Raw genomic sequence first — 21,098 nt, 5'->3', positions numbered from 1 at the left:
AAGACCAGGCTTAACAGAGGAGCATGTGATTTTCTTGTTAAAGTACATATGTGGAACTAGGGTCCTAGTTGACTGCAAAACTCAGTATGAGTCAGTGCTTTGAAGTGTGTGCCCAAAAAGCCAACACTGTATTAATAGAAGTATAGTGTATGGAACAAGGAAGGCACTAATCCTCTGCATTCTTTCATCTTTTGCTGGTCAGGGCACATCTGGAGGTTATGTTTGGTTCTGGGTACTCCATTTTAAGAGAGAATAAAAAGTAGCACACACCCAGGGGATGGAACCAGGATGAGGAATGGTTCATTTCTCTTCAGTACTTTATTGAGTGCATTCTGTGTGTTCAACTCTGATGTTGCCAGAATCAAGGATGTATATCTTATAAAAGAGACTTAGGGGAGAAATAACAGTTGAATTTAAAAATGCAAAATGTTTTTTCAGGAACTCTGCCCATTTTTAGTTGGGTTATTTAGGGTTTTTTGGTGTTGGGTTGTGTGAGTTCTTTATATATTCTGGATATTAACCACTTATCAGGTATATCATTTGCAAATACCTTCTCTCGTTCAGTAGGTATCCTTGTCCTTTTATTGATTGTTTCCTTCTCTGTGCAAAAGGGCTTTTTTCAGTGTGTTACTGATAGGTTAATTTGCTTTCATTTCCCTTGCCTGAGGAGACATATATAGAAAAAGTTTTCTATGGCCAACATCAAAGAAATAACTGACTGTTTTCTTCTAGGGTTTTATAGAATCAGGTCTCACATTTAGGTCTTTGGTCCATTTTGAAAGAGATTTGACCTAGTAACTTTAGTACTTCCCATTAACTCCAGAGGGTAGAAGTAAGAACAATGACCAGAAGTTACAATGAGGCTGATTTTGGTTGTCAGTATTTAAGGAGCATCTCTCATAAATTGTAGTTATCCTTTTCAGGAATTTAAGCAACATCCCCAGAGTCACATTCCTAATTGGTGGCAGAGCTAAGATAAAAGCCCAACTTTTTCTGCATTCATGGACCAGAACCCTTGACTCTGCCATGATGCTACTCAGGAGATTTAGACTCTGGGAGGAGGTGAGGTAGGGATCACCTGTTTCCTTCCAGCTGTGAAGTTGTATGTTCCTATAAGCCTTTTGCTAAGCAGTGCTTGTTTTTGGTTCTCTGTTTTCATGTGTTAATAGGTGAGATTATTGGAATAAATAACCTCTAAAATTAGACAGATGATTTCTTTAATTTCCTTCCTCGATTCAGAATGCTTCAATTCTTAATGCTTATTAATTTTGTAGCTGTAACTTGTACGTTACTAATCAAAAACAAAAACTGTGGCTAGATATAGAAGTGTGGAACTCAGATTCTTAAAGCATGGTTTTTAGGCAGTATGTAGTCTTCCCTTGAAGCACATGTTTTAAAGATGTGGATCTATGTTTTAAAACATGAAAGCAAAAATCAAAGAAGAAATTGTGTAGTCTCTGAGCCATTTTAGATTTCACAATAGTTATTGGGAAAAAGAAGCAGGAGTTTCTTGCCCTTGAAGTTCATTTCCTCCTCATTCTTCTCCCCACACAAGGCAGGAAAGGATGGTGACCTAGATACACAGTCAGAGGGCAACAATGCTGAACTTTCTCAGACACAGCTGAGTAACCTGGGCCTGGCCAGTTCTAGGACTGAGAAGGCTAGAGCTGAGAGCTGACAAGGAGGAACTGTCTGTAAACATGAGAAGGGGCCATGGCAGGAAGGCAGAGGCCTGGGAAAGGAATCAGAGGGACTGGAAGTGTTACTTTTATCAGGTGTGACATTGGCAAAAACAGCTTGTTTAATGGGAAATGCCCTGGATCCACAACATCACCCTCAAGATCTCCTCTCTCTCCACCCTATGCATTGGGGTTACTGATTTAATGAGCAAATACTTGTAGTACTGTGTTAGGACTGTGGTACAGAACACAATGTTCACGATCTATGGCATTGTAAACATTTTACAGGGTACTTGGGGGTGGGTGGAGGTGGGGAGTGTTTCCAGGAGGCTAAAAATGTAGCTTGGGCTTTTCCCCCCTTTTCTGGGAACTCCTAATTCCTTATACTATATCAGTGTTTTTCTTGCTATTTTTAAACTTCAACCCACAGTAGGAAATACATTTACATCATGATCCACTGTGACCACATAGTACATGCAAGCACACACAAATATATCTGCTAGAACCATATAAACATCCATATATTAAACAGAGGGTCCCGAAACATGAGATACACATTCATGTTTTCTCATCTATTTCTGCTTAGCTGTTTTTAAATGTCACAAACTACAGTGTTGAGTGCATGGCCGCCTCTAATGCTGTTGAGCCCACAGTTTGAGAAATGATGTGCTACAGCCACCAGAGTTGAAGTGACTGGAAATGGCCCAGCACATGGCTTCCAACATCCTAAGTCTAAGGCAGTGAGTCCCAACTGGGGATGATTTTGCCTCACAGAGGATGCGCAGCAACGTCTGAAAACGTTTTTGACTGTTACACAAGAGGTACCTGGGAGGGCAGGAATTCTGCTAAACATTTGACAGTGCACAGGACAGCCCCCCACAACAAGGAATTAGCAGTCCAAAATGTCAGTAGTTCCAGGGTTGGAAGACTCTACTCTAAAGGTAATAAAATGAGTTGACACTTCTACTGTAAAACTGTTTAGAATGGTAGGAGCTTTAACCTGATCTTCTTTTACCCTCTCTTTTTTCTTTGAACCATATTTCATACATGAAAATGAGGTGGAAGTGTAATTGCCCTTGGGTTGCCTACAGAGGTAGCCAGATGGATAAAAAGGGTACAAGGAATAAGTCTGTTGTTTTCTTTCGTTTGGACTGCACCAGGCATTTTTGTTAGAAGATTGTTACTGCTGTTAGGAATATTTTCTGTGTTATGACTTCACGATCCTCCCCGTGGACCCCTCATCACTCAGCCACAGCAGCTCTTAGCAAAGAAGTGAAGGGACAATGGGTAATTAGATTAAACATGGTCCCTATTAAGCTTTTTCTCCTTAATCGTGAGATTTGATTCTGTTGTTTTGATGGGAAATGACCTTCTTCTAACCTTGAGGTGCCATCTTTTTTTTTTTTTTTTAAAGATTTTATTTATTTATTTGACAGAGAGAGATCACAAGTAGGCAGAGAGAGAGAGAGGAGGAAGCAGGCTTCCTGCAGAGCAGAGAGCCAGATGCGGGGCTCGATCCCAGGACCCTGGGATCATGACCTGAGCCGAAGGCAGAGGCTTTAACCCACTGAGCCACCCAGGCGCCCCTTGAGGTGCCATCTTAAGCCCTGCATTAAACTGTCTCCTTTTTAGCTATTGCTTCATTCCTCCATCTGTAGCTATTTCAGACCAGGTTCCTGTGAACACGGACTGGACATGCACTCCCAGTGTAGTGGAAAGCCCTCATCTCCACATCCTCCCTCCTTCCATGTCTGGCATCAGAGAAGATCTTGAATATCTCTGTGTCAGTCTGTTGTTGCTTTTTTCTCATTTTATTGGCTATCTCTAGGCCCACTAGGAAGGCTGCCTTGTGCTCAGAATCATCCAGGGACATCCTGACAGAACAGACCTGGTTTGGCTTTTTTTTCTTCTTCTTTTAATGGTGAAAAAAGGTAGGATGGTAGGCGGAGAGATAGCTATAAATCTAATATCAGAACTGGAATAGTAGTAGAAACTAAAACCAATGCTATTTGTGGCTAGTCTCTACCATATTTATTTTAGCGTATTTATCTCATGAGTCTTGAATTACATAAACAATAACATTTGTATTTAGTAAATGAATTCTTATAAATAATTTATAATAAATAAACCAAGGGATATGTGTGTCTATCCACCTTGAAACTTTAGATTTCTGTGAGCAGTACCAACAGATTCCAGAAACTGATACTGGAAAAGCTTCTGTGGTACGTTGGACCTCAGACACACGCATTCCATTCCTTTTGCTTCAAGAGAGGCTATAGGGACACAGATTTCTTTTTAACTTTCCCACTTGTAGGTTAAGAATAGAAAGACAACATGTGGAATAGAGAGATGAAGGGAATTAATAAGAAGCTAAGGCGTCAGTCTGTTTTTTAATTTTCCAGTGTTAATCTCTTCACCTTATCTGCTCTAACCCGTTTTCAGAATGAACTGAGCAGGATGAAGGGAATTAATAAGGCTAGATAAAGCACTGTGGTAGGATGTGTGGCACTACACTCTGGAGAAGGATGATAGAATAAGAGGAAAGGAAATGGGGATGGAAGAGGTAGAAGAGCTCATTGGATGAAGAAAGCCCTGCCCTCTTCACTGTTATCAGTTGTTGGTTCTATGCTAGGTGTTAGGCAAGGCAAATAATACCGGATCCCCGAATCTGGCCATTTACCACTTAAAAAAGGCATTTTGTGGAATAATAAAACATGCCTTGGAAATTGCTCTAAAGTTCACAGACTTGTTTCTGTTTTGTCTGAGGGGCAGGGCAGTTTGGTTTGTAGAAGTAGTCGGCAATGGTCATTTTCTTGGTTTCGGCTGTATCCTTTTTTCCTTCCACTTTGGGATGCTCATCACCCATGACGAGAGAGTATACCTCAGAAGTTCTGTGAGCGAGAAAGCTTTGCTGCCCTGCCTCTTTTCCATAGGCTGCCTGAGGCTAGGAAATAAAACCTGGCTAACCCCAGATATCCAGGAGAAAGCCTCCTGTTCTTGGAGGAGGAGGGGTGGGAGGAACCTGGGCAAGAGGAGAATCCTGAAAAGGGTGAATGTTTAAATCTTCACAGTACCAGGGTGTGTGGTTGACGTCTTTCGCCTTCGGGGTATGGAGAAGAGTAAGACTAACAGAAACCATAGTACTTCATAGGTAGAAGCCACATTCTACATTATGTGCCTCTTTCTAGACGTGCATTTTGTTTCTTTTCTGCCAGTTTGCACAAGTCTTATATTTTCTTATGTTCATTACATTCCTGGGACAGACTCTTCTAGAGCCTTCTGTTGATCAGTTCTGTGCCTCAGGGTTTTATAGTGCTTGACAGTTTCTTTATCAGCAGCTGACATTCACTTGGAGACTTGAGTTCTCTCTGTCAGTTCTGCTTAATGCCCGCAACTTGTCTTGACTCACTGACTCATCCTCATCATCAAAGGGTTTATTTTTACTTTTTCCTACTTTGGTTCTTCTTCCCAACATTCCCATTTAGAGTTTAATAAGCTTTTGTTCTGTAGATTTATATACATTTATACATTCATATTTTGCCACATGCTAAAATTTGTTTTGCACCCCGCTGGTGTGCTTGAGTCACTGAGTTACAATGGAAGAAAACAAAGAGGACAGACATCCTTGCCATGGTGCAGCACAGGGGCCTGTTCCTGTCAGGTGAATTAACAGTAGTTCAAAACAGTCAGTCTCCTCTCTTGTAAGACAAGCCCAGAAGATGACTGAGGTACCCAGATTTACTGGTGAATATTCTGTTCTGAGAAGGATTGAGTGGATGTTGAGGTGCCTCTGTAGAGTGGGGTCACAGGCATCAGTGGCCCCATAGGACAAGAGTCAGGGCACACTGTGCAAATGTGAATGAGAACTGAGCTAGAACTAATTCCAGCTGAAGGCCTCTGGCTTAAGACTCTCCTGACTTTTCGAAGGACTTCAAGATTTTGGTTTCCAGGTGTTCGCCCCCGCCCTCCAGTCACTCAGATGATACCCTGGTGCGTGTCATTCACCTTAGCAGAAGTCATACAAGCATTTGTGGCTCAAGGTGAAGAACGAGAGTTGGGTCACCTGATCCCCTGCAGAGAATCTGATCAGGGCATCGTATCCATCTCCCTTTGCTGACCCTCTTCTATAAACAGGAACAGAAATTCTTGCTACTGGATCCCTTTCATCAAGCGTCTTAGGCTCGCTGAATGAAAAGCCCTATAAAAAGGAGATGAAGCCCTAATAATAACAAATACGATCGTGATGGCTATTTTGGGCAAGAGCAGCTTTGTGCCGCTCTTGATCTCCATCAGTGTCTGCCTTCCTGCCCTGCCATTACCTTTCAGACTTCCTATTCTTAGAATCATTTGTGAGCCCTCGGCCTGGGGGATTGCAGCCCCCAAGGCTGGAATGCCTAGCTTGAGAGGAATGCAGACTGTCTGGCAGAGTGGAGGTTAAATAAAGTTTGCCTTGGCAGCCCCCTCTGCTCTTGGACGGGTGACAAGTAACTCGGGTATAGGAGCAGTGGCATGAGCTGCCACGTGGTGTAGTACCAGACTAATGGCTGATGGTCCGTCCGTTACAGGCAGAGCCCTGCCAGTCTCAGCCCTGCTACATACTAAGGAGGCCGTGGGCAGCCATGAACCTCAGCTAGTAACCGTATTGCTCTGAAAACATGCAGGAACAAATAAAGAATGAGAGAGAAAATGCCCTGCAGGAACTGCAGATTTGATTTGCCCCCTCCAAGTTATTGCCTCATTTTTTTTAATGTGAGATAAAGGAGGAAGTTTTCATCATAACAAGAATAATTGCAATCAGTCAACAAACATCTCTTGAGCACCAAGGCACTGTGGGGAACTTTTTAAAAGTATAAGACCTAGGGCGCCTGGGTGGCTCAGTGGGTTAAGCCGCTGCCTTCGGCTCAGGTCATGATCTCAGGGTCCTGGGATCGAGTCCCACATCGGGTTCTCTGCTCGGCAGAGATCCTGCTTCCCTCTCTCTCTCTGCCTGCCTCTCCATCTACTTGTGATCTCTCTCTGTCAAATAAATAAATAAAATCTTAAAAAAAAAAAAAAGTGTAAGACCTAGAACTCTTGTGATGCTTATAATTTAGTTGGAAAAGTAGAGCTGTAAACACATGAGGAAATAATTTCTGCTCCAATGTAAAATATGAGTTCCAAACCTATGCTGTAGAACTAAGTGCCAGAGGGGGTCTGAGGGGACAAAGAGGAGCACTTCTGGCTGGAATGATCAAGAAGAATTTTGTGGAGGAGGTGGGGTTCAACAGGTCTTTCGAGAATAGCTGACTTCTGGAAAGAAGAGGGACTCGTCAGTGAGAGGACTTCCATGAGCAAAGGACAGATGAAGGGTACTCTCAGAACAGCTCATAGGGACACGAAGAGCAGCTAGAAGTGGACAGGGTGGCAAAGCAGAGAAACTTGTGTAAAATCATCAAACCCTTAACTGTGAAGGCTGTGTGTGCACATTGCTGAGAGGACAGTGCTTCCGAAGAGGACAGTTGGCAAGCTCCAGTCCTGCCCAGGGACAGGGGCCCTTCTAGTGCTCTGTTCTGTGAAACCCCTAATACAACATGGAGCTCCTAGTATACACTCAGTAAATAACAAGATTATTATTATTACTCATCTTCAAATTCTGTGGCCTCAAGTTGTTGAATTGGCTTGGTGTCACTTGTGAGAGTTGGCACTCCCTTCGCTTTGCCCTATTCTTATTGCTCACCTCCTTTGCCGTGGTGTTTCCTTCAGATTTATCTGACCTTTCTCCTCTCTTCCACCACAGGTGGCTAGAGGTGCAAGTGGCTAATCTAACATGTCCACAGCGCTGGGTGCAGTACCTCCAGCTTCTTCAGGAGTCCATTTGGCCTGGTGGGGTTTTACCGAAGTGTCCACGGCCTGTGAGGACCCAGGAGCAGAAAGTGGCTGCTGAAGAACAGGCCTTGCAGAGCCTGATGGGAATCCTGCCAGGTAATTCAACAATGAGATTGGTTATACTGATAATTATTCCTTTCCCATCCTGCCTTGCCACCATTACCCCACACCCCTCAGAAACCTAGACTCAAAAATCTGTTGACCCACCATTTCTCAGGCTAATAGGTAAATGCTCAGAGCTGTGATTCTTCTCCCCCTCATTCAAGTGATGCTGAGGGAATGGAAAGGATCACTGTGACCACACCATAAATAGTAGGTGAGAATCCTGCAGATATGAGGTAATAACAGCTCTGCCTACACCACAGAGGCAGGTCTCAGAACTATTCCCAGCAGATGAAGATTTCAGGTTCTCTGCCAACTCATGGGATTTGGACCAGGGAAGAAAATGATATGTCCCACAGAAGCTCGGCCTTGATAAATTGGGGTCGTTGAATAAGGCATATGGTCTTTAGCAGTAGATAAAAACCAGCTCTGAAGAGGGTTTTTTTTCTTTACTTTCTGTAGGGTCTTAGGAGGTTGGGAAGGCAGTTTGTTACCGATGGCTGTGCTGTGGTAATGAGGGTATAGTAGTGAATGGCTAGCTCTTAGGACAATGTTATATACTTTTGTTTTTCTGTTATATTTATTTTTTATTTAAATTCAGTTAATTAACATGTAGTGTATTATTAGTTTCAAAGGTAGAGTTCAGGGCTTCATCAGTTGCATATAACACCCAGTGCTCATTATATCCCGTGTCTTCCTTAATGTGTTATCAGCCAGTTACCCCATCCCCCCATCCCTCCCCTCCAGCAACCCTCAGTTTGTTTCCTATGATTAAGAGTCTTATGGTTTGTCTCCGTGTCTGATTTTGTCTTGTTTTGTTTTTCCTTCCCTTCCCCTGTGCTCCTCTGTTCTTAAATTCTACATATGAGTGAGATCATATGATAGTTGTTTTTTTCTGATTGACTTATTTCACTTAGCATAATACCCTCTAGTTCCATCCATGTCATTACTCTTACCAACCTCTGTTCTCCACCCTTAACTGTTAAATCAGACGTACCTACAGTGACAGGTTACAGAATTATTTCTTCAGGTCCATCCTTATTTAAACACTTAAGAAACACTTTTCTTAGCTTTTCCCTGTTTTAGTTTGGCTGTGTGGTTCAGAAGTTTGCCAGAAGTTCCCAGTTTGGATAAGATAGTAGATATCAGGAGATAATCTCCTTAGAATCTCAGGTTTCAGTGTTACTGCTGAAACCACATCTGTTTTTTCCTCTTCAGATATTGTGGTAGAAATCCTTGGGGTGAACAGATGCCGGCTGAGCTGGAGTCTAGTCTTGGAGTCACTGCAGCAGCCCCTTATCAACAGGTAGGGTGGAAGGCATGTATGCAGCGTCTCTACCGCTGAAGCCATCTCTGGTCTCAGGTGTCCATGGATTCTAAGTGAGCAGCCCACATGGAGGTGGATAGAACTGCAGTCTTTCTCTGCCCTGACTGCCGGTTGTGATGTCCAGGTCCGTACACACTGCCTGCTTCTGAGCAGGTTGTCATGCTGCAGTGGGCCAGTGTTGGGCCAGCCACTGTTTCCATGTGGAAGAACTCGATGCAGGCCCCCATGTGAGCTACTGAAAATGCCCTGTCACCCTCCAGGCTTATTCAGTGTGCTTAGCAATTCTTTCAACACTTGCCTGTGAACACTATAAGAACATCCCCTAGCCTGTGTACCACAGGCTGGATGGTTATTTTCAGCTCTGTGCTCAAGGCCTCACCACAAAGCTGATTCAGTGTTAGAATCAAGAATTGTCTTTGCTTAATAGGAAGGAGACAAGATAATGAGGTTGGGCTCTGATAAAAGGACCCAGAAATACTGAGTGAACACCCCTAGAATAACCCAGAAGAGGTAGGTATTTTCCTTGCTGGTACCTTGGGATACCAATGCTTCTGAAAAGTATTCAGGACTTCCAGTCATTTCTCCAACTCTGTTCCAAAGCAGACTGTACCTATTAACTGTCACTACACAAGGGTGCTGGCTTTTGCTTCATTGCCTGTAAGGTCACTGTAGATCTATAATGATTAACTATGAGAAACAGCCATAGTCAGAAGCTCTGAAAATTCTTAATAAATTGATATCACAAGGATTTTTCCCTCCCTCACAGTCTTCAGGACAGTGCTGATGTGCTAAGGTAGCTATATAAATAAATGTGGAATTTCCTGAAATTTAGTCTCAGGTTCAGTTTCCACCTTCACTGGGGTCATAACCTTTATTCACCAAACTTTTATTTCATGGCAGAGGCTTCATCAGGCTATTGAAATTTAGAGTTCACTAAGGATATCAGTAATGGACAAGGTGGGGGGAAGGGAAAATAAATGTCATAAACAGGATCTGGTGTCTGTTGACTGAGCCGGACCCTCTAAGTTGTTCTGTCCATTTGTTTCAGGCACTTGATTTACTGCCTTTGGGACATCATCCTGGAATTCTTGGATCTCAGTGCCTCTGTTGAGGAGTCAACCATAACCACCTCTGCCTCAGATACCCCAGGCAGCCCCAAGAGAATGGGTGTCTCCCCTTAGGCGTAGGTTATTCACCCATTCTTTGAAGGCTGGGAAAGGAGGGTTGTTGTGCCACCCCGCGGCCAGTCAGGAACCTGTGCCCTCTGCAGCTGGACTGTCGCTCAGAAGGCCTAGGGTCCCAGGGGCACAGTTCTCCCCCAGCTTTATTCCACAGGGCAGGTAACATAGCAGATGATGGGGGAAATATGTACCAATCGTATGCATATCCATTTCCGTACTTTTTTGTGCTGTTCAGATTGTTGCTGGTGGGTAGATCCTGGAAAAGGAATCTGTGAGGTAGAAGAATGAGCCCCTTTTGCCTCTCCTTTGCCCTCTTCCCTAAGATTGTTGGCCAGGAGCCTGGCCCTGTGCATACATGTTCCTAATCCACCAACACACAAGCTATAGATAGACCAAGCGAAAACTGATAGCCAAATTTCTTGGAGGAACAGACAATTTTCTGGAGCTCTCTGTTTTTACCAGGAAACTGCAGTTTCTTTTAGGACCACTCCTGAAACCAGACCCCCCCCCAAGTTCTGTCTAGTTTCCCAATAATTCCAGAAGACGGAGGGAAAACATTTCTCAAGGGACTTTTTGGTGATTGACTATTCTCCAACACATCAGCCCTATGGAGGATGTCACTGAAGGCTGCTTCCCTGGGTGGCTACACTTTTTTCTGCTCAGAAGACTTCAAAGCAGACTGCCAAAGCTTCTTGGTAGATCCACCCCACTCTCCACACCCTTTCCTAAAAGAGAGTTGCATCAAAGATTTTATTTATTAGCTTTACTCCTAAGCCCTCTCCAAGAGCAGTTGAGTTTCAGTCTCTGTGACCATCTCTCTTCTTCCTTCAGCAGAATCGCATGGCAGATTGCTTATTCAGCCCAGTGCTTCCAAGAGGAAAGGAGACACTGGGAATGCCCAAAGAGTAGGAAACCCAGGGGGCTATGGGCTTCTGTCTTCACAAGTCTCCAGTGAGGGACTTTTAAACTGAGCCGATAATATTAGCCAACCTGCAGGGAATTGATTACCCACAAAAAGCTTTTTATTTCTTGTTCTTTAAGGATCTAATTAGTCTTTGAGAACACTCGAAGATGAAGGCAAAAGTGCTATATCATGCTGTAGTGTCTTAGAAGAAAGGAACAATTAGGAGAAATTGTTGGTAGGAAAGGAGGCAGACAACGTGACGTTAAATGCATGTCAGTAGCTGACAGAAAAGTTTTAAGGAGGTCACGGGAGACCTCTGCCCCCTCATCCCTTAGCTTTGCGCCTGCCTGTTAGTGTCCTGCTGTCACTGAATTATGGATCCTCCCATTTGGAGGGGGATCTTGGGATTAAATTGATGAGAATGGGATGGGTCTAGAATGGGCATCAGGTTCTCTTAGACTCTGAAGTAGATGATGTGCACACAATTAAAGTGGTTTATGGGAGAAAGTTGTGCAGTCTTATACTTTTTCCCCCCCTCTGGAGGCTTTTAACCATAAAATGTGTTCTGCTATGGTTGGAAGGCTTTAGGTCGAATATTACTGCCTAAGGACAAGGAGATGAATGAGATCATGTCTCATGGCACCTTCTAGCCTTAAAATATGATTGTTACAATGACTTTATGGCTCCAGAGCTCTCCCACCCCGGATATTCACAGGCAGAAGGAGCTCAGCATTTCCAGCTTTAGTAAGTATTTGCAGGAGTGTGGGATGGCAGGGAGTTCAGCCTCACTTACTGAAGCCGATCCTTCACCTTTTTCAGCTCAGGCCAGGTTGCCCTTCGGGAGAGATGCAGTAGCCAGCTCATGCCCACTCACCTTCTCTCCTCATACGTACTCAGCCACCTACATTGCTTTGAATCTCTGCTGTTAGTTCTGGTTCAGATGTCACACAGAGCCCCAGTATGTAAGCTGACACACCACAAAATCCCTGGGGCTGTAAATTCTAAGTAATTTTTTAACACTTCTACCCCAAAGACAACTTCCTTTTATTTCATGTTACATAAGAGATGCCACTTCTGTTGCCTGAGCCCCAAAACACACACATAAGCTGTCCTCAGGCCCTCCTGCCTAGAAGGAAAATCATGGATGTCGCCAAGGAAATAATCAAAACCCACTTGTCAAGTTTTGGTAGCAGGCACAGTCAACAAAGGAGATCAGCACTTGGGAGAGAGACACAGGTATCAAGAAAAGATGCTCCCAGCTGAGAGAGTGATAAAAGGCAATGACGAATTGGGTCTGCACTAACCAGGACATCATGATTTTTCTTTGGCTCTACCCAGCACATTCATTTCCAGTTGCTACTCTTTTCTTTGCTCATGGAACCCAGCAGCAGTTGTTAGGTCCTGGGTGGAATAAAAGTATGTGTATATGGCTGTATGAGTCAGGATGCTCTGGACTGAAGGAAAACTTGTAGGAAATTTATTTTCTTCCATAAAACGAGTACCTGAGTAGGTAAGCCTCAGGGGCTGATGGATTCAGCAACTCTGACCTCATAAAGGGCCCAGGTTCTTCCCATCTGTCCCTCTGCCATTGTAGACATGCTTGTACTGTTCTCAGAATGCCTACCTACCTTCATGGTTGCTGCAGTTCAGAGCATCACATCCATATATAACAATATGAAAGAGCAGTCATCTCTTCCTTGTTTTTTATTTTAAAGAATGAGGAAACCTTTTCCCAGAAGTCCTTCAACAGTGCTCTTCACATTGGCCAGAAATGTCACCCCTAAGCCAATCCACAGCTACTGAAAATGGCATTACTTGCAACAATATTCCCCCCCCCACCACCACAACCAGAGAGGAGGCCACCCTCCAGGAAAGTTAGATACCTAATAGATGTTAGCAAGGAAGTAGCAGAGAAAGAGTGTTAGTAGATAATGTCTATTATCATAATCATCTGTACAACATTAACAGCTCCCCCATGGTACTCTAAAAATATCTGGAACCAGCTGTAAGGGAGAACATTTGCTGAAGCCACCACATGAGGCACTTCCACTTCACCTGGAGTCACTCACTTAACCCATACACAACCCTGTAAGGTAGGTTCTATTATCTTTTCCCAGTTCATAGATGAGGAGCATAAGGCACAGAGGGATTGTGAGTTGCCCATAGTCACTTGAAAAGAAATGGCAGAGCCTGGGGCACCTGGGTGGCTCAGTGGGTTAAAGCCTCTGCCTTCAGTTTGGGTCATGATCCCAGGGCCCTGGGATCGAGCCCCACATCGGGCTCTCTGCTCAGCAAGGAGCCTGCTTTCCTTCCTCTCTCTCTGCCTGCCTCTCTGCCTACCTGTGATCTCTGTCAAATAAATTTAAAAAAAAAAAAAAAAAAGCCTCTGCCTTCAGTTTGGGTCATGATCCCAGGGCCCTGGGATCGAGCCCCACATTGGGCTCTCTGCTCAGCAGGGAGCCCACTTCCCCCCCCTCTCTGCCTGCCTCTCTGCCTACTTGTGATCTCTGTCTGTCAAATACATAAAATCTTAAAAAAGAAAAAGAAAGAAATGGCAGAGCCTAGATAACGAATCCTGCTAGTCTACCCTCAAGCCTACACGTTTAATAACCATTATACTAGTCTGTGTTTCTTCTTACAAAGCAAAATAAGACCTGGTTCTCATTTTTAAGGAGCTCATGATCTAGTGCAGAAGTTCACAGACCTTTTTGGTAAAGAGGCAGAGAGTAAATATTCCTGGCTTTGTGGTCATAGGTGGTCTCTGTTGCAACTGCTCAGCTCTTCCACTGTAGCGTGAAAGCAATCATAGACAATACAGGAAGCAATGTCAGTGGCTGTGTTCCAATAAAACTGTATTTACAGGAACAGGCTGCTGACCGGGTTTGGCCCATGAGTTGTCTGCGGGCCTCTTGTCCAACGAGTTAGAACAGTGCTTTTCAAACTTTCATGTATGTGTGATTTACTGGGACCTTCGTAAAGAGTGCGCTACATTTCTAACAAGCTCCCAGATGTATGCCAGTGAGAATGCAGATCTTCAACCCCATGTTGCGTATCAATGGGTTAAAACATGGACAACTCTCAAGTGATTAATACACTACTAAATATATAAGAAGGGCACTTCACTGAGAGTAGAGAGCCATGGAGAGCCTGAGGTGATAATATCTGAATTGACTTCTGAAAGATTCCTGAGAATTAACCAGTAAAAATATGAGGAGGGTGTCCAGAGGAACAATGAATAATGTGTGCAAAGACAAAGTCTCAACAAAAAGACAAAAACTGTAGATTCCACATATCTGAAGTACCTTGCACGGTCAGTCTCACAGAAATAGTAGAAATGTGGTTGTTAGGAATCAGGGGAATGGGGAGCATATAATGGGTACGGAGTTTGAATTTTGCCGAATGAGAAATTACGGAGATAGGTTTTATCAACCATGTAAGTAGACGTGACACTACAGAGCCATATGCTAAAAATGGTTAAGATGGTAAATTGTAGATTTTGTTTATTTTACTACAACCAAGAAATGTAAAAATGAAAAAAAAAAAAGAGCTAGGGAGAGCTGCAAGGCACAGGCTGCAGGGAGGGAGTGGTGAGAGGCAAGGCAAGGCGAGGTCCTGGAGAGGGGCCTGTCTGGGGCAGTGTGCTAAGGAAGCTGGCATTGCTCTCCCTCTATACAGTGGAAAATTGTTGAGGAATCTTCTCGAGGAGGATTCTTCACCAAAGTTAACAGTTCCTCCTCATGGGAAACATGACAGTTCCATTGCACATGTAAACAGCCCTTGGATTTGACATCTATCTCAGTCATTTTCTGATCCTCCCCCCTTAATTTCTTCAAGCCTGTTCCAATTATTTCTTAGATATGAGATGGCTTTAGGGTCTATAGAGTATAATGACCTGGAAGCAATAACAGCCTGATTGAAACCCTAGCTCTGCCACTTAATCAGCTGTGAGGAAGTGGTCAGGTAACTTAACTTCATTGGGACTTAAATTTTTCTCTTAGAAAAAGGGACAAATACATTACACCATTTTGAGAAGTGAATTATAAGAACAAGGTTTATAAAATAAGTTTTTATTTTATAGCTGTGCTATAAAAATGTCAATGGCATCATCTCCTGCTCATTTGGAGATGCCTTGCTTCGGGAACCATGCAGCTAAGCTGTCCTCTGGCGATCCCCTGTTCCCCAGGCCTCTCAGAACCTGCTGTTTGTCTTGGTCTTCCTTTGCCCTGGAGCAATATGTGTTCTCCCAGGAGGAGGAAAGGAAGGTTAGCCAGCCCTGCTGGATACAGATGGAAAAGGGAACCAACCAGGGGAGGAGCAGTAATTGGGTAGGAAAGCAAATCATGATGCTTTTGTAGTCCAAGACCCAACTGGGCAAGCACTTCCATAACTTGGCATCTCCATTTCCTTTCCACTGCGACTGCCAGAAATCCCAGGGCAGTAGATGCTCCCACTGCCTTTGTGGATAAGAGAATGAAACCACTGCAGGGTCAGTTTCTGCTCACAAGCCTCCATCACTCCTCTGTGGTGTAAGGCATGAGAGAGGTGGCTGCGCCCAGAATTGTTTCTCAGAAAAGAGCCAGTGAGGGGAGACTATAACAAATATTGCTTCCATATCCTAAGACTCGCCCAGTATTTATTACACAAAGACATCACTGGCTCATTTGAAAAAGAAAGACAAAACCCCAGAAGAATGTGTCAAGCGAGTGAAAATCATCAGAGCCCATTTTCTGCTGTGACCCAGCAGCAACAGGGTATGAAGCCAAGGCAGCTCTGAAGCGGTGGAGAAAATGTGGGCACCCGCAGCCTCCTTGGCAGATATGCTGTGCTATTCTCAGGTTTGCTGAGCCTTCTTGCCGCCTCCCTACACCTCTCACCTGTCTCTGGTCTGTAAGTGCACTTGAACTCTGCTTTCTTGGAAGTGCAAACAAGCATGTGACAGAATCCCAAGAACTCCTGTCTCTGATGTCTCTTCAACACGACAAAAGCTGGTTTCTCTCCATATCTTGACTCTTCAAAATTCACCTGCAAGTCCTTCTGTAGAAGTCACTAGCACAGTTTCTGAGATGTGGAAGTTTGGGAGGAAAAAAAAATGAAAGGGAAAAATTAATAGTACCAAGATCCAAACTTAGATAACCTATCTTGAAGTGACATTATCTACTCTGTTCAACTCAAAATAGACGTCTTTGTCCCCAGAGTTTGTTTAGGAAATGCAAGATAATATTAGAGTGTTGTAATGATTAAGAAGGTAGGTCTGCCGTCCTTTATCTAAATCCATATTTTGGCTTTTTTTTTCCCCTTCACCCTTTTTCCCTGTCACTGTTGCAGCCTGTCACAAGCAATGGAGAGCTGGCTATAATTACTTTCAGACACTTGGGCTAATCAATGAGGAAAAAAGCCAATCTAGATAAACCAAAAGTCTGTGATTGCAGAAAAGGTTCTGGTATGTCTGTAGAAGCCATGACTTCGCTGTTCTGGGTTGAATTGGATTTAGTGACCTTCACCTCAGGTCATTGGCCCTTTTGCCTGTGCTCCTTAAAGAATCATTCTGCCCCAGTAGCAATGAAAAGATTAACAAAGATTGAGCAAAGTGTCTGCATTTGTATCTTGCCATTTCATATCAATCCTCTAGAGAGGATTGACCTTAAGAAAAAAAATTTTTAAAGCCCTTTTGGAGTTTACATTCTTTACCTGTACTAACATGGAATCCAAATTCAAAGCAATGGCAAGCCAGTTCCTTTCCACCTTTGTGTCCTTGTGTTGGAAGTTTGCTTGTAAACGCAAATGATTCAAGAATACTTAGGGCACATTGCATCTAACTCTGGGAGAGTCACATAGGCTTGGTGGGCAGTATGGATTATGAAGATGGTTGAGCAGAGTTCAATGAGATGGTTTCCTAGAAATGTATGGGCCTGCATCCTGCTTTTTCCTACTTCTGTCCTTTGACCCATGCTCTTCCAGCTGTGCACACGTGGGCACCCTCTGTCAGGGCCAGTTCAAGTTTCACCGTCTCCATGGAGCTTTATCTGATGGTGCCAGCCAAAATTCTCTCTCCTTCCTCTGTGTGACTTTACACTGCCTGTCAGTGTGATCAAAATACATGTGCATTTTATGGGGTCCTCAATAAGAGATTCTAATTCGTCAAGAACAAGGAACGTACATCTGTTTTATTCCCATTATATCCCTATGACTCAACCTTCCCATAGATACACCTAATGCATAGCAGGTACAAAATAAATGCTGAAGCTCATTTAGTTAAAGGAGATTATGCTTATTAACTTTTAGAAGGTAAAATATGTTAATAAGTTCACTGAATTTACTGGGGGCAGATGTGAGAGAGGGATAAGAGGGAAGCACACTTTCGTTTTTCTGACCTTATGTCTTTGTTCAACAGCAAATATCAAATGAAAGAAGTTGGTTTTTGTATTTCCTGTGCCAAAATCCACACATTTTATAACAATACTGTTTGCAGTCTAAGTATGTGGGCCATAAGGTGCTAAAACTGTAAGCTTTTTAAAGAAAATTAGTCCTGATTGAAGGATTTTTTTTCTAAATCCTCCAGTCACAAAAATATACAACATACCCTGTCTACTCTCTACTCCTCACCTTCACCTACTGGATCAGAAAACAAAACAAAAGTCTGCAGGAAATATTCTCAGCTCTTGCCTACCACAGACACAAATTTGTAAGAAAGCAATTACCATGAAGAGAAAGACTTGCTATCTGACTTCTTTACAATCATCTTGAAAATCCTTTGGTCCCAGATTAAAGATTCTTTATTTCAGACCTTCTCTAACAGCTTATCTAAGCCATGTCTAAAATCCCACAAGGAAAACTCTTCGAAGACAAAGTAATAATCTTGAAGAAAAGAAAGGATAGCAGAAATTCCCCCATCACTCTTACAGGTGTTTGCTATCTTCCCCGACGTTTCCTACTGCAACTCTTTGCCCAAACACAACAGATCAAAACTAGGCAGCTGCCATAAGATGAAAACTAATGAATCAAAGACATTTGGATTCACTACAGGTCAACATGTTGGCCCTGGGGGAATAAAATCACCTGCTGTTTTGGAGCCCCAGAACGAGCCTCCAGACCATGATTTGAAAGAGGGCAAGAGCAGGTAAAGGAGCACAGGAGGAGGAAGTTCAGTCTGAGAATTAAACCAATGATGCATTTTATGGAAAGAAGGAAACTCTAGACAATATAGTGCTTGGGTCATATATTATCTTAGAGTAGGTCTGCATAAGAAGGATCCCATCTGCTGTGGAATGAAGTCCACTCTGGTGCCAGTGAACATTTGCACAACACATGATGTGGAATAGTCTCTGGAGCCAAGATTGGTTCTGAATCCACCCCCGGGCAGGTTGGTCAGTCTCCAGTGTAAACCTCCTTGGGATTAACCACTTATTCCAGTGTTGTGCACTGGATAATTAATGCCAGATCTGTTCCAGACAGCTTTGTACATCCTGCATATTGATGAAGATCCAAAGAAAGGGTTTTTGGTGATCTGTTTGGTGGGGTAGAGAAAGCTGAAGCAGAAGTCATCCCCATGTACAGGTGTGTTACCTTGCAGATGTGGGCAAATGGCATTTACCAGGCAGAAGCTTGCCTGGACAGGTAAGGGGGGGAGAAAAGTGTGCCTGTGTGGATACAGAAACAATATCTGCAGCCTTAAGGCAGGAAGAGCAGAGCTATGTACCTTATAGCAGTCTGAAGAGGATTGAGGTAAGAGTTTGTGATTCAGCAAGGTTTGGAAATGAAAGAATGCCTGCTCTTGGGGTAGAATGACCCCAGTTCTTTACAAGATTAGGGTTTCTATGGATTTTTTTTCCCACATGATAGAAATTTTCCTCTTCCAGTCTCGTTCATAGCAGGCACTGTTGGACTAATAATTTGCCTAAGCCAATTCCTTCTCCCCCCACCCCGATTCCTCAATTCCTTCTCTATATTATTTCTGAAACTCCTCCTTTTTAAAAAAAATTTTTAAGAGAAAGAGAGCATGAGTGGAGGGGTGGGGCAGAAGTAGAGGGAGAAGCAGACTCCCCGCTGAGCAGGGAACCTGACTCAGGGCTCTATCCCTGAACCCCAGGGAACATGACCTGAGCTTACAGCAGACGCTTGACTGACTGAACCACCCAAACACCCCCTGTGAAACCCTTTCCTTAAACACTAAGTAAATAAGAAAAAAAAAAAAACTTTTCAAAAAACTGCATATTTCTGGGTCTTTCTCTTTTTAGTGTGTGCAGCACCAAAACTGCTTTTCTTCATCCCTAAATTTTTCTCCTATATCAGCTTACCAATCTTCATGGGTTGACTTGGCTGCCCCACTAGTTGAATTGCCTTTTTGATAAATTAACATGGACAGCAACTTAACTTTACATGTAAATCTTAAACATGATGTTTCTTTTTTTTTTTTTAAGATTTTATTTATTTATTTGACAGAGATCACAGGCAGGCAGAGAGGCAGGCAGAGAGAGGAAGGGAAGCAGGCTCCCTGCTGAGCAGAGAGCCTGATGTGGGGCTCGATCCCAGGACCCTGAGATCATGACCTGAGCTGAAGGCAGAGGCTTTAACCCGCTGAGCCACCCAGGCGCCCCAAACATGATGTTTCTTGTACTTGACTCACATTTGGTGTTCTGTGAGGAAGATTGCCCTGTCTCCTCCTATGAAATCAGAATAACCACCAATCCTAAAATTAAACATTTTGATAAATTCTTTCCACGTCCCAAGCTGTTCACACAATGTTACAGACTAAATGTTTGTGTCTCCAAAATTCATATGTTGGAGCCCTAGCCCCCAGTGGGATGGTATGTAGGAGATGGGGTCTTTGAGAGGTAATGAGATTTAGATGAGGTCAGGAGGGCAGTGCTCCGATGGTGGGATTAGTGCCTTTCTATGAAGAAGAAAAGACAACAGAGCTTCCTCTTTCCTCATGCATGTGAAGAACAGACCATGTGAGCAATAGTGAGAAGATGGCCACCTACAAGCTAGGAGCAGAGGCTGTAGAAGGAGAACCACCTTCCAGCACCTTGAATTTGGACTTCCAGCCTCCAGAACTGTGAGATATAGTTACTGTTTAAACCACCACTCTGGTATTTTGTTACAGCAGCCGGAGCTAAGATACACAACTATAAAGTTTAGACACGTAAATCTCTTCCTTCCATCCGTTTTTATGTAGTAGTCTTCCAAGATTAATTGTTTCAATATAACACCCAGTCCTCTATGGGTTTATCTTAAATGGTCTGGACTTAACACAACTTGCTTGAAACATACCAGCTGTCTTCATTAAGAAGCACCTAAGGTAGTCAAGTGTCCCTCCTAACCTGCGCCTTCCATGATGTCTGCCTGTCTTCCTCACTGGACTATAAACCCCTTGAATCCAGACTGTCTTGTTTACTACAGTCCCTCCAGCATTAAGCATTACACCATGATATCTCACTCTTTTCTCCCTATGCTGTCATCTCACAATTTCTCAGAAAGCTTGTCTAGTTCCTTTGTCCTCTCCACATAGGCCTGTGGCAGACTTATCTGTCCGTAAATGGACTTGGCAACCTTTTTGTGTCAACGAGTAACAATTTTCTTTCTTCTGGTAGTCTTGGAATCCTCACTGACATCGGGCAATTTTCTTTCCAAACACACATCTTCCTAAACACACATCTCAAAACCCCCTTGACTAGCCAGATGACGAGAACACCAATTTCCATGTAAGCAAAGGTGGACCCTGACCTTTTGTCTGTCCCTGCCCTCCCCTCTGCTGTGAGAGTATACTGACTTCTCAGTTTGATACTGGAGGAGGGTATACGGTGCAAATTTCAAAGCAGCAGCAGGCTTCATCTGAAACTTGGGGACCTCCTATGATCCTGTTGCTGTGGTCACCACCACCTGACTCTAATGCCCTTTGAGACTGTCTGATTAAGGTGGAAATGTCCCCAAAAAGCAGACCCCGGACTGGCAGCTTCTAACTATGACCCCTCTCATAAGCACATAGCCAGCTGGGACTCTTTGTTGCTGGGGTGAGAGGGGCCTCTATATTACCACAGGAG

General features: G+C 43.5%; 1 protein-coding gene across 2 annotated transcripts in view; it reads left to right on the top strand.

Annotated features, from left to right (window-relative positions):
• The window catches only part of SNX19 (sorting nexin 19), a 41,728-nt gene extending 29,614 nt beyond the window's left edge, over positions 1 to 12,114 (top strand). Inside the window, exons 9-11 of one of the 2 annotated variants that reach the window (XM_047691723.1) lie at positions 7,456 to 7,640; positions 8,865 to 8,952; positions 10,022 to 12,114. In XM_047691723.1, the coding sequence (XP_047547679.1) occupies positions 7,456 to 7,640; positions 8,865 to 8,952; positions 10,022 to 10,154 (406 nt within the window). In that variant the 3' untranslated portion in view covers positions 10,155 to 12,114. The remainder of the gene's footprint in view (positions 1 to 7,455; positions 7,641 to 8,864; positions 8,953 to 10,021) is intronic. The other variant, XM_047691727.1, reaches the window with a different exon arrangement.
• The last annotated feature ends 8,984 nt before the right edge of the window (positions 12,115 to 21,098 follow it).

The sequence above is a fragment of the Lutra lutra genome, chromosome 10 (genome assembly GCF_902655055.1).
Source record: "Lutra lutra chromosome 10, mLutLut1.2, whole genome shotgun sequence".
NCBI lineage: Eukaryota > Metazoa > Chordata > Mammalia > Carnivora > Mustelidae > Lutra > Lutra lutra.
Note: the sequence above shows the minus strand (reverse complement) of the source record. Positions and strands in the feature narration are given on the sequence as shown.